Source organism: Podarcis cretensis (assembly GCF_951804945.1).
Source record: "Podarcis cretensis genome assembly, chromosome: 6".
Taxonomy (NCBI): domain Eukaryota; kingdom Metazoa; phylum Chordata; class Lepidosauria; order Squamata; family Lacertidae; genus Podarcis; species Podarcis cretensis.
In genome coordinates, this window is record NC_137175.1 from 7,976,748 (window position 1) to 7,989,758 (window position 13,011).

At 44.6% G+C, this 13,011-nt stretch overlaps 1 protein-coding gene across 1 annotated transcript in view; it reads left to right on the plus strand.

The window, feature by feature from the left end:
- The window catches only part of SRMS (src-related kinase lacking C-terminal regulatory tyrosine and N-terminal myristylation sites), a 47,368-nt gene extending 34,357 nt beyond the window's left edge, over positions 1-13,011 (plus strand). The window contains exons 6-8 of the mRNA XM_079979539.1: positions 6,672-6,853; positions 9,063-9,219; positions 12,445-13,011. Coding sequence (XP_079835665.1) covers positions 6,672-6,853; positions 9,063-9,219; positions 12,445-12,638 — 533 coding nt within the window. The 3' untranslated portion in view covers positions 12,639-13,011. The remainder of the gene's footprint in view (positions 1-6,671; positions 6,854-9,062; positions 9,220-12,444) is intronic.

Genomic DNA, 13,011 nt, shown 5'->3' on the forward strand with positions numbered 1-13,011 from the left:
TGCTGGGATGTCAGAGAATCCCAGCAAACGAAATGGAAACGAGAGCTAAAATTCCTGGTATTCACTTCCTCGCCCCATGTCCAGAATGAAAATTAATCCAGCAAATACAACCATATTGCAATTGTTCTCGCTACAAATGGTAAGGTAAAGTAAAGGTAAAGGGACCCCTGACCATTAGGTCCAGTCCCGGACGACTCTGGGGTTGTGGTGCTCATCTCGCTTTATTGGCCAAGGGAGCCGGCATACAGCTTCCGGGTTGGCAGGTAGGTTGGCAGGAGCAGGGACCGAGCAATGGGAGCTCACCCCGTTGCGGGGATTTGAACTGCCGACCTTCTGATCAGCAAGCCCTAGGCTCTGTGGTTTAACCTACAGCGCCACCCTCGTCCCTGTCACAAATGGTACATAACCCATTACATCTTTCCCATTTACAACGCATTTCTTTTGCGCTGAAACAAACGGGGCACAACAGCACGACAACATAGCTTACATAGCCTGCAGAAGTTATGTAATTTGTTGCATAAATTACACAAGTTTTGCTGCAGTGAACAACAAGATGAAGAGTGGTTTGGCAAAAGGCGAACTGCAGCAGAACGGAAACAGAGCTGCGTGATATAGGTACAGGGAAATATGGGAGGTGGTTAGGATTGCCATACGTCTAAAATTCCCCAGACATAACTGGTATTTGGGCCTCGGAAACAGTATCCAGGCAGAAATCGCTGGAAGTGTAGATTTTGGTGAATTTCATTTAAAATAGCTCAAAAACTCACTCTCTCTCTCTCTATCTTTTTTTATTTTGCAATAGCAGGAGTCCTTGTGTTGACTTCTGCTGGAGTCAGGTTAGTTAAATCTGGCCCTTAGTTTTAAGCTGCATTCTTGCCTATGTACCAGTATATATGCACATATAAAACTTTATTATTTGCATTTTCATTGTCCTTTCTGTTAGAATCATTTACATTTTGGTCACGCTGTGGGGCCTCTGAAACCTGACTTAGCTTAAGCGCTCAGCATGCTTTCGCCTGTCACTGCCAGATAACTTATTCGTGACTTTATTGGGCCACACAGCCCTCATCCTCTGAGCCACATTTTGACAAGGTGAAAAAAAGAAACCAAACATGCTCACAGCTGACCAGTTAGGCCCCACCCACAACACATGCGCCCCCTCCCCAAATCATGCTTAAAGCGAAGCCTGTCTAATAGATACTTTAAAAGATGTGCGCATCAGGACCCTGAAGTCTATGCCTAAAATAAAAGTAGTTTTAAAGAGAATTTTGTGGGTGCAAAACAGATATGCACACCATTGCAAGTCACAGTGCTTCAACAACCCACACCACGGTTGTAAACAAAAATCTGCCCTTTTTTCCCTTATTGGCTTTCCAAGAGCCCGTATAGAGTCCTTACGTAGGTTCCCTATTGGTAGGAGAAAATAACAGAGGCCAACCAGAGAATATTGGGAAGCAAAGCAGCTACTAAGCCTGATTTTTATTGATCTGTTGCAACAGGGTCCTCACTCACCACACGCAGGAGTGAGGAGGAACCCAGAACAACGGCGCGCAAGGCCTTATATAGACATTTTAAATTCCCTGCCCTGGAGCTCAAGACCACCCCCAGAAACATCATACATACATCACAGAAGGGGTGTAGCTCAAGGCCACCACCCCAGATACATTATACCTACATCACTGAAAAGGCGGTCAACAGCAGAAATCTGAGTGCTTTGTTTACCTCCTGTCTGCCAGGTTACCTGTTTAATGGTCACTTGATTGGATTGCCTGGGGAGCCTGGCCAGTCTTTTGTAATGATAAATACTTATTTCCTGAGCCAGGTCACAGGCTCACACCCTATTCATATCTTAAATGTGCCCTTAAGACAGGATTTGTGAAGGAAAAGACAATGGGGAGGCTTTTCCATTTTCCTTTGACCTTGCAGACAAAACATTTGGTCCCTTTGGGAATCAAAATTGGTTTCAGGTCGGTCTTCCTGTGCTGATCTATGTACGTGCTTGGTTGGTACACCTATGAACATTTAACGTGTATCTAAGACCTCAAAATTCCTATCACACCACGTTCCACATCAGTCAATGGGTGCGTTGTGAAGTGAGCACACCTTGAGAAATCATTGTAGCTGCCACCTACGTCTAAGTAGAAGGATTGCACATTGCAACAAATGTCCGAGCAATGAGGAAACCTATTTGGCTCTCTGGAATGTCCGTGTGCATGTGTGTATAAGCATTGCATGCGCAGGCCTTTATTTTCTCTCCTGGCCCACAATGCATCACCTTTCAAAAGCACCCAGTTCCAGCTCCCTGCGCTTTGTTGCGCAACGTTTATAACTCACGGGTTCGCTAGAGAAAATTGATGCTTAGGACGAGCACAACACCCCCAAAATCTCCTCCCTCCTGGGCAACCAGGATGTTTCAATTTGTCTGTACAGATCTCATAAAAGGGCACCTCCCCTTTCAGCACCCAGGTGGCAACCACAACAAAAGAACACCCCTGTGGTGCAAATATTCTCTCTCGCCTTTTCCTCCCAGCTGAGAAAGGTTTGGCCCAGGAAGCCGGTTGAACAGCTTGCAAAGTAGGGCGTTCGTTCGCGAAAGACAATCTGCAGTGCATGACTTGACCTCCTCCTCAGTTCTTCTTTGTTACCCAAGGAGGGACAACTCCCAAGGAGAACAGGTCTAGGAGCCCCACTGATGAGGGAGAGCAGTGGCTCTTCTTGGCTAAACGACTCCCCAACACTAGCTTTGTCTAATAACGAACTACCTTATTGCACCCTGATGTCACCCGGAGGTTGGGAATTAAAATTGCATTGGCTTCTTATTTCACTGTTGTTTTTTAATGAAGCACCCGATCCGCAGAAAATCCGATTCAGCGGTAAAGAGCGGGTTTCTCCGGGGAACAGGGGAGCAAGTGGAAGTGGGGATGAGACTTTACACCGTGTGCAGGCAAACTAAGGCCCAGGGGCCGGATCCAGCCCAATCGCCTTCTAAATCCAGCCCATGGACGGTCCAGGAATCGGTGTGTTTTTACATGTGCCCTTTTATTTAAAATGCATCTCTGAGTTATTTGTGGGGCATAGGAATTCGTTCATTTTTTTCACCAAAATCTAGTCCGGCCCCCCACAAGGTCTGAGGGATGGTGGATTGGCCCCCTGCTGAAAAAATTTGCTGACCCCTGCTTTACACGCAGCGGGGTTTTAGCCAATGTTAGTCTGACTCAGAGTAAACCCACTGAAATTAATAAGTGTGACTATTTAGGTCCATTAATTTCAATTTGTCTACTCCAAATAAAAGCTTAGTTGAGTTCAACCTAGTGCCAGACTGCTGACAGTCTGATCATCGGCTTGCAACTGCAAAAAAATTCATGTGGGGCAGAAAACTTTTTTTATGGCAAACAATTGGGACAGGACAATTCAAGGCTGTGTGGAGTCCATGTAATTGTCTGTTTTTTGTTCCTGGTTATTTCTTACCCGCCCTTCGCCCTAAAGTCAGGTTATGTAAACTGAAATTGAAATTGCAAAATAATGAGTAATCAACAAACCACAAAACAACCACAATGGAAGCAAAAAAATGATGCATTTTGATAACACCATTCACACTTTAATCTGGGGCCTTTTAGAAGTGAGTGGGATGTTTTTTTAATGTATTTCTTTATTTCTCTTGCCTTTAATGTATCCATATAGGGAGTTATTGTCTGTCTGGTTGGTTGGTTGTAAGTTGCATTGGGTTGCCCTGGGCAAGATAAAGCAACTCACAAATGAAATCAATAAATAAGCTGCAAAGACTCAGCCCAGATAGACCTTAATGGGGAAGAAGTTCCACAGTTCGGGGGCCACCGCAGAGAAGTCTCAATCACAAACCACTGCACACCAAACCTCTGAGGGTGCCAGCATCAAGGCCTTCTCCACTCGTCTCAATAGCAAAGAAGACAGTACCCTGAGAAATTGCAGGGTGTGTTTTTTTTTTACACAACCTGGAATGAGAATTTCATCTATGCCTAATACCCTTTAGGGCTCCCATACGTCCGGACATTTTCCCAGACGTTAATGGGATTTCATAGGCAGAATAGACAATTGAAAAATCACAGTTTCTTTGTGTATTTGTTTTTTTTTTAAAAAAAGCTTTCAGGATGTCCTGAAATATGACAACATGGTAAGACAAAGGCCTGAGGCAGAGCAGTGACTAAGCCACAAATCAGGATGTCAACTCCTTGTTTAATTGTGCACCTGCCGAAACCCGAGAATATTCTTTTATGAAAATTGACTCTATTGAGAATGTATTTGATTCTCCAAAGCATCAGAGCTCAAGCTCCCCCGAAGTCTAGAGAGGCTTCAAAGCAGACTATATGGAATTGGCGGAAATGACTGGCAGAATCCGAGACCAGGGAGAGGAGTCGGTGGAAGAAGATTGGAAGAAATTTAAAGACTATTTACAGAAACACTATAAAATTATTGAATTACAGATAGATAGCCGTGTTGGCCTGCCATAGTCAAAACAAAATAAAAAAATTCCTTCCAGTAGCACCTTAAAGACCAACTAAGTTAGTTCTAGGTATGAGCTTTTGTGTGCATGCACACTTCTTCAGATACACACAATGTGTATTATTGAATGTTAATGATGTTGAAATGAAATGAAGAGGTTTTAGCAATAAGGCAAAGGAATATGTAAAAATGGATTGATTTTAGATGAAAAATTGAAGTTTATAATATGTGAAGATAAGAAATTAAGGATAAACTAAGAGGGTATGGATCTGCTGAACCAATTATTAAATAGAATACAAAAAAGGGAGGTGTGAGGAAGTCAAGAAAATAAGCAAATGAATGCTAAGAATATAGAAAGAGGGATTTAGTTTTTAACTTTTTTGATTTTTCTTTGTTATTTCTATTTTGTATTTTGTATTTTGTGTATTCTTTTGTTTTCTTTTTTCCTATTTTTGTAATTTTTTCTTATGTTGGAAAACTTAATAAATATCTTTATAAAAAAATAATAATAGAGAGGCTTCAAAGCAGACTAGATGAATTTTTGGAGGAAGGGGCTCCCAGTGGGTGGCAACCAACCAGGGTTCTCCCCCTACTGTCAGGCAAGGTTGCAAGGTAGAGGCAAGGTGTCTCTGAATGACACTCGCATGAGATCATTAGCAGAGGGAGGGTTGTCACGCTCAGGTCCTGTTTGCAGGCTTCCCATAGGCATCTCACGGGCCACTGAAAACATGATGAAAAATTTTATGAACATTATGCACACAAGTACAGGTTATGATGAGGGACACAGGTGGTGCTGTGGGTTAAACCACAGAGCCTAGGACTTGCTGATCAGAAGGTTGGCAGTTCAAATCCCCGCAACGGGGTGAGCTCCCATTGCTCAGTCCCTGCTCCTGCCAACCTAGCAGTTCGAAAGCACGTCAAAGTGCAAGTAGATAAATAGGTACCGCTCTGGCGGGAAGGTAAACGGCGGTCCGTGCGCTGCTCTGGTTCGCCAGAAGCGGCTTAGTCATGCTGGCCACATGACCCGGAAGCTGTACGCCGGCTCCCTTGGCCAGTAAAGCAAGATGAGCACCGCAAACCCAGAGTCGTCCGCGACTGGATCTAACAGTCAGGGGTACCTTTACCTTTACAGGTTATGATCTCCCAAGAAACCCTAAAATAACTCTCTTTTTCATCATTCTGAAGTCATTAGTAATGACTTACAACTCATTGCTATGGGGCTAACAACAGCAAAACAGTGCATTGCACAAAAATGGAAAACAATAACCCATAACTCATTGGTTATGGAAAACCTGGCAAACTATCTTAATGATAAAACTTACATATAAGAAAAACACATTACATAAAAATCAAAAAAACAAATTTATTGAGAAATGGGCCTTATTCTTACATTTCTGGAATGACAATGTAAATATATTTTTCCTTTAAAATTTATTCTTGGCACCAGTGCTTTTTTTTCTGGGGGAACACAGGAGTATGCATACCCCTAAACATTTTGTGAATCTTTGTACTTTTGTCCATTTACTGTATTTATTTTCCCTGATTTGAACTATAAAATGGTGATTTTCTTGAATCAAAGTGGGAGTACCCCAAAACATTCTTTTTAAAGCACTGCATGGCACTATAGAATTATTTTATTACCCCTTCTCCCCTCCACATGCCTTTTGGCAACAGATTGCAATAATATAATATGAATAAATTTATTTAAAAGAACAAAAAAAACTGTTATGTACTGAAGTTCTCACCCTGGGCCAGCAGGGGGATACTGTAGATAGTTATGCAAATAAGGGATTGAAAGTGACGTTCAGTGATTGGATTGTTTTAGAAAATTGTTACAGTTACGTTGTACGGGAGCTCTATATAAGCAGGCTGGCTGAACCCTTCAGTTCAGTTCTGTTCTGGCCTGTGAATAAACAAGAGCTGTTTGAAGAATCGCTGTGTCGTCTGATATGTTCACCCACAACAAAAACCAAGGTGCAGAACTAGATGAGACTTTGGCCTCATCCAGCACGACTCTTCTTATGCTCATATGCATGTATTGAAGACAAGGTCTTCAAGACAGCAAAGAGAATGTCACCTGTTTCCTGTTTGCACCAAGTATAAAAAACAGCAAGTGAGGTTTGAACCAGTTTTGGCAATTAGTGGAGGTTAACTCACTCCTTCTGTTTGTTTGTTTGTTTGTTTGTTTGTAGGTGCAGCAGGGAAGGAACTGACCACACACCACTTTCTCAGCATCTCTTGCCAAGTGGCCGATGGCATGACCTACTTGGAAGAACAACACGTTGTCCACAGAGACTTAGCAGCCAGGAACATTCTGGTGGGAGAAGATCTCGCTTGCAAAATCGCAGACTTTGGTCTTGCCAGGCTCCTCAAGGTTTGTTCAAGGAAGCCTTGGAGACGTGGCTGATTCCTGCCTATCTAACTCCTTTCATTGAAGGGGTTCGCATGGGCATATAGGAAAGAATCCGCAATGTGCTTTTTTGAAACTTTTCATACTGCAGATGTTCAGGCACGGGGCAGGAAGAGGTATTGTCCCACTTTTATTGCAGTGATGCAAACAAAATCTGCTCCTTTTCCCTTATGGGGTATCCAAGAGCCCATATAGAGTCCTTAAGTGGGTCCCCTATGGGTAGGAGAAAATAACAGAGGCCAACCAGAGAATATCGAGACACAAAGCAGCTAGTAAGCCTGATCTTTATTCAACTGTTGCAACAGGGTCCCCACTCACCACACGCAGAAGGGAGAAGGAACCCAGAACATTGGTGTGCAAGCCCTTGTATAGACTTTTGAAATTGCCCACCCTCTAGCCCAAGACCACCCCCTAAAAACATCATACATACATCACAGAAGGAAGCGGTCTACAACAGAAATCCTGTCTGCCAGGATACCTGACAATGGCCAGTGATTGCTTTACCTGGGCAGCCCGGCCAGTCTTTTGTGATGGTAAATACTTTAATTCCTGAATCCAGGTCACAGGCTCACCCTATTCATACACAATACACCCTTAAGGCAGGTAAGCAAAAGACAATAGAGAGACTTTCCCATTTCCTTCCCCATCTGAGGTCAATTTGGGAGAGTCAAAATGGCTTCTGGATTGCTCTCCTGTACTATTTCAGACACGTGGTTTACATACTTATGTATATGTTTGCCTTGTAAATTTATGAACATTTAATTTATATATTTGAGACCTTTAATTCTTATAACAGCAGTGTAGGGCCAGTGTGCCCTTCCTGAAGGCAGAAATGTGGTAGCATTGGGGAAACGTCACAGCTTAAGTAATAAATGTGTGGACGGTCCAGTATAAATCCACAACTTTTATTGCATCAACGGCATGTTGCAGAATTTGCATGCATACACACACACACACACACACACACACACTCATTCTGGAGAGATCCTAAATCTGATGTGTGATATGTTGTTGTTGTTGTTTAGTCGTGTCCGACTCTTCATGACTCCATGGACCAGAGCACACCAGGCACTCCTGTCTTCCACTGCCTCCCGCAGTTTGGTCAAACTCATGCTGGTAGCTTCGAGAACACTGTCCAACCATCTCGTCCTCTGTCATCCCCTTCTCCTTGTGCCCTCCATCTTTCCCAACATCAGGGTCTTTTCCAGGGAGTCTTCTCTTCTCATGAGGTGGCCAAAGTATTGGAGCCTCAGCTTCAGGATCTGTCCTTCCAGTGAGCACTCAGGGCTGATTTCCTTCAGAATGGAGAGGTTTGATCTTCTTGCAGTCCATGGGACTCTCAAGAGTCTCCTCCAGCACCATAATTCAAAAGCATCAATTCTTCGACGATCAGCCTTCTTTATGGTCCAGCCATAATGCATTATGAGATGTGTGAGATGCATTATGGCATTTCCTTAAGTCTTCTTTTTTTGCTAAATCAGCTATAGGATGGAGAATTAGATTGAACCTGCTTTCTAAAGGGAAGCGGCCCTAATTCCCCAACACTAACTCACAACCTCAATCCAATTTCCCTCACCCCAGAAGCTACTCTAGCCATGGAACTGAAATCATTTTGGCACTTACAAATTTGTGGTGGCAGAACATGAAAGGAAGAAGGTGGAAGAGGCTCCTTTAAATGTGTGCTCAAATTCTGCTTAAAGCTGTCCCCTGGTATCAAATATTTGGCCAAGGACACAAGATGTAGTTGCTAGAGCAGGCCTTTGATCATTTGACAGCTTTAGCTTCTGAGGTCTCTTCCAGAGAACCAGCTTCTTATGCGTCCTGATTTCTCGGCGCAAAGTTTGCAGGCAAGATAGACAACATCAGTCTATTTATTCAGATTTGTTTACAGGGAGGTTAGACTATATGGAGCCTAGCAAGTGCTATCAAGCACTTTCCAGAGAATTTCTCTTTCGCTTTTCTTATTGCAAAAAAGTTCGTTGTTTGGGGAAAGGGCTTCGTTGCGCAAGACCTCTCAAATGACTGAAACTGTGTGACTGTGAATTCAATAGTACATGACTGTATCCCACCCCAAAATAGCAGAAGTCTGGAAACACCCTCAGGTATAGAAGCAGCTTTCAGGTGAATAATTTTGATGGCTCTTGTTAAGAACCCAATCTTGGCTTCCTTCCAGGATGATGTTTATTCCACCACGGGCAACGCCATGATCCCTGTGAAATGGACGGCGCCAGAAGCAGCTATCTACCAGACCTACTCTCCAAAATCGGACGTTTGGTCCTATGGGATTTTTCTCTATGAGGTGTTTACGTATGGACAATGCCCATATGAAGGTAAAGTATTCAAGAAACAGTCATTGCCCTGCTGTAATTTTAGTTAGGCTTCCACAACCTCAGCCCTCCAGATGTTCTGAGACTACAATTCCCATCATCCCTGACCACTGGTCCTGCTAGCTAGGGATCATGGGAGTTGTAGGCCAAAAACATCTGGAGGGCCGAGTTTGAGGAAGCCTGTCTTAGGGTATGTTCAGATTAGTTGCTTAAAATGAAGTAGTAGTATTATTATTATTATTATTATTATTATTATTATTTATTATTATTATTATTTATACTCCACCCATCTGGAGTATTTAATTTATATTTGAGACCTTCAAGTTCTTATAACAGAAACCTTAAAAGGAATTTCAGGCGTGGGTAATAATATCTAAATTGCTTCAGGTTATCTCAGAACTGAAAGGACATAAACTATGTGAGATCCAATTAACCCAAAGTCCACCGCTGGGATCAATCAATAACTCAGGAAAACGTGACTCACTTTCAAGTTCTCAAAAACTCTTCATCAGGCAAGACGTTACACAAATTTGGAAAGCGGCTGGAGGAAGGAAAAATTAGGCTGGATTTTACAGCTATGGGATCTACTTAAACTGGAGATTGCAGACTAATTACCTCCCAGGTGCTAAGATAATCAGAAAACGGGATCCCTTGCAGACAGCCTTTTTATGGAGCATTCATTCTGAATTGTTTTCTGGGGGGATTATATAGCACTATATCAAGTAATGTCACCCCACAGTTTCTTGTGAATTTTCACATCACTTTCCCGATCACAGAAAGCCCAATATTTTGGAAGGAAACCGCATTTGTTGCCAAGGGATCTTAACAGAGCAACCTGCATTTGGCAATATGTAACAGGGACAGTCTGGAAGCCCCCTAAGACAAAGAATTGAAAAATGTCTCCTTACCCCCACTAGCTAGGAGAAAACAAAACCTGGCTGACAACCCAATTCTGCCCCACATCTTAAACCAGGTTGGGCAAACACTTTCAGCCTAAGGCAGTGATGGCCAAACTTGGCCTTCCAGCTGTTTTGGGACTACAACTCCCATCATCCCTAGCTAACAGGACCAGTGGTCAGAGATGATGGGAATTGTAGTCCCGAAACAGCTGGAGGGCCAAGTTTGGCCATCACTGGCCTAAGGGCTTTTGCATTTGCTTCTATGCAACTTCACCCTTGGAGGCGTGGCAAGAGTCAAAAGTGGGTGGGGCAGCAACAAGAGGGCGGAGCAAATTTTTACATTTGCTCAGTAAGCCAATAGGGTCTACACACACACACACACACACAGCCTCTGTCCTCCATCCAGCAAGAGGGGTTATCAGAGTTCAAGGACCCAAGGTGAGAAGCAGAGTTGCTGAGGGATCTGGCCTGTGGGGCGGCATTTGGTCCTTGGATGCAAGGCTACCATAGACTAATATCAAAGACTCGTAGAGTTGGAAGGGACCCTAGAGATCATCCAATCTAACCCCCTGTAATGCAGGAATCTGCAGCCGTCCCATACAGGGCCCGAACCCACAACCTTCGCACCACGCTCTAACCAACTGAGCTATCCATGCCTGACTCTTGCCTTCAACAAAACACCCCAGGTTTCTGGGCAGGCATAGAGCAGAAATGAAGAGGAACGCGGCGGTCTTACTTGTGGCAAAGCCTGTGTTTAATGTATATATTGTGGATGCCAATGTGGTCTAAACCTGAGCCTCTTGGGCTTGCTGATCGGAAGGTCGGCGGTTCGAATCTCCACAACGGAGTGAGCGCCTGTTGTTCTGCCCCAGCTCCTGCCAACCTAGCAGTTTGAAAGCATGCCAGTGCAAGTAGATAAATAGGTACCATGTGGCAGGAAGGTAAACAGTGTTTCCGTGTGCTCTGGTTTCTGTAATGGTGTCCCATTGCGCCAGAAGCGCTGGCCACATGACCCGGAAAGCTGTCTGTGGACAAACACCGGCTCCCTTGCCCTGAAAGCGAGATGAGCGCTGCAACCCCATAGTCACCTTTAACTGGACTTAACCATCCAGGGGTCCTTTACCTTTACCTTTTTATGTATATATTAATGTAATAAATAATATCTATCTAATACCTGGATACAGTGGATGCTCGGGTTGCGAACGTGATCCGTGTGGGAGGCACGTTCGCAACCCGCAGCGTCCACAACCCGCAGCGCCGCGTCTGCGCACGTGCGGGTTGCCATTCAGTGCTTATGCGCAAAGCGCAGTTTAGCGCTTCTGCGCATGCACAACCAGCAAAACCCAGACATAACTGTGGCGATCGCACAGGTTCCCCGGAGGTTTCACCCTCTATTGATCCCTGTGCCACCACTTTATTTCTCGCTGCCGCCACCCAGGCCCTACCTGGTACAATACTGAGTCCAGTCAGGGTTAAATTGGAACATAAACTTCTGTTTATTTATTGCAGTTTAACAAGTGTGTGGTTTCATAAACGGTATCGGTCCATTACAATCATAGGATGCCTATCCAGACCTATAACTTCCGCTACTTGCTCTCCCTCACTAAACCACCTCTCAGATATTTACTCGTTTTCCTAGCTCCTAACTGTTCCTGACTCAGCTTATTTCGCTACCCTAACTCAACCTCCCCACAGACTCTATCCCAATTCACTCACACTCCAACCAACCACCCAACTCCCAAGCAACTCCCCCCTTCACCCCTCCCAGAGCTGGTTTTATAGTCCCTCTGACTCCACCCCCTGGCTTCTGATTGGGTAACCTGTTTAACTATTTCACCTCCAGCACTCTCATATGTTAACATCACAGTACAGTGGTGCCCCGCAAGACGAATGCCTCGCAAGACGGAAAACCCGCTAGACGAAAGGGTTTTCCGTTTTGGAGGCGCTTCGCAAAACGAATTTCCCTATGGGCTTGCTTCGCAAGACGAAATGTCTTGCGAGTTCCTGCGGGTTTTTTCCCCTTTCCCCCCCCTTTTCCTAAGCCGCTAAGCCGCTTATCAGCTGATCCGCTGATAAGCCGCTTAACAGCTGATCGCTAAAAGCCGCTAAACCACTAATAGCACTAATCCGCTAAGCTGTCAATGGGCTTGCTTCGCAAGACGAAAAAAACGCTATACGAAGAGACTCACGGAACGGATTAATTTCGTCTTGCGAGGCACCACTGTAACCCGTTCCGGTACTTCCAGGTTTTGGCGCGTCCGTAACCCGAAAAAACGCAACCTGAAGCATCTGTAAGCCGAGGTATGACTGTATATGTTATTGCTTCCAGGGATGACCAACCAAGAAACTATCCAGCAGATCACCCGGGGCTACCGCCTCCCCCGTCCCAACTGCTGCCCCGCTGAGGTTTATGGAGTCATGCTGGAGTGTTGGAAGAGCCACCCAGAAGACCGGCCGCCTTTCCACAGCCTGAGAGAGATGCTCTTCTGCATCTACAAATGGGGCCACTACCCATTCTCTTGAAGGAGGGGGGAGATAGCCACCAACTGCATTTAGAAATGGACAGCAGATCCTATATCCCCTACAGGATTGGCAGAACTGCTAGAAAAAGCCAGTTCAAGTCAGCTTTGTTGCAGGAAGAAGCTTGGGATTATGTGAAGGCCTTGTTTTCGTGGAGCTACATCGCGAGATACCCTGATTATGGCTAGGGATGGCAGCCCCTTTGGGGTTTGCTGCCCGCACCTGCCAGAAGATAATTCGCTATAGATCCTGCACAGCCAAGACGCCATTGCGAAGTTGTTTCAGCACCCTTCCCATGCAAACCGCGGACTAAGATTGGATTCCTTGCCACATGTGCCAGCTGACTTTCATTACTCAATAAATGTGTGCCAAGAAA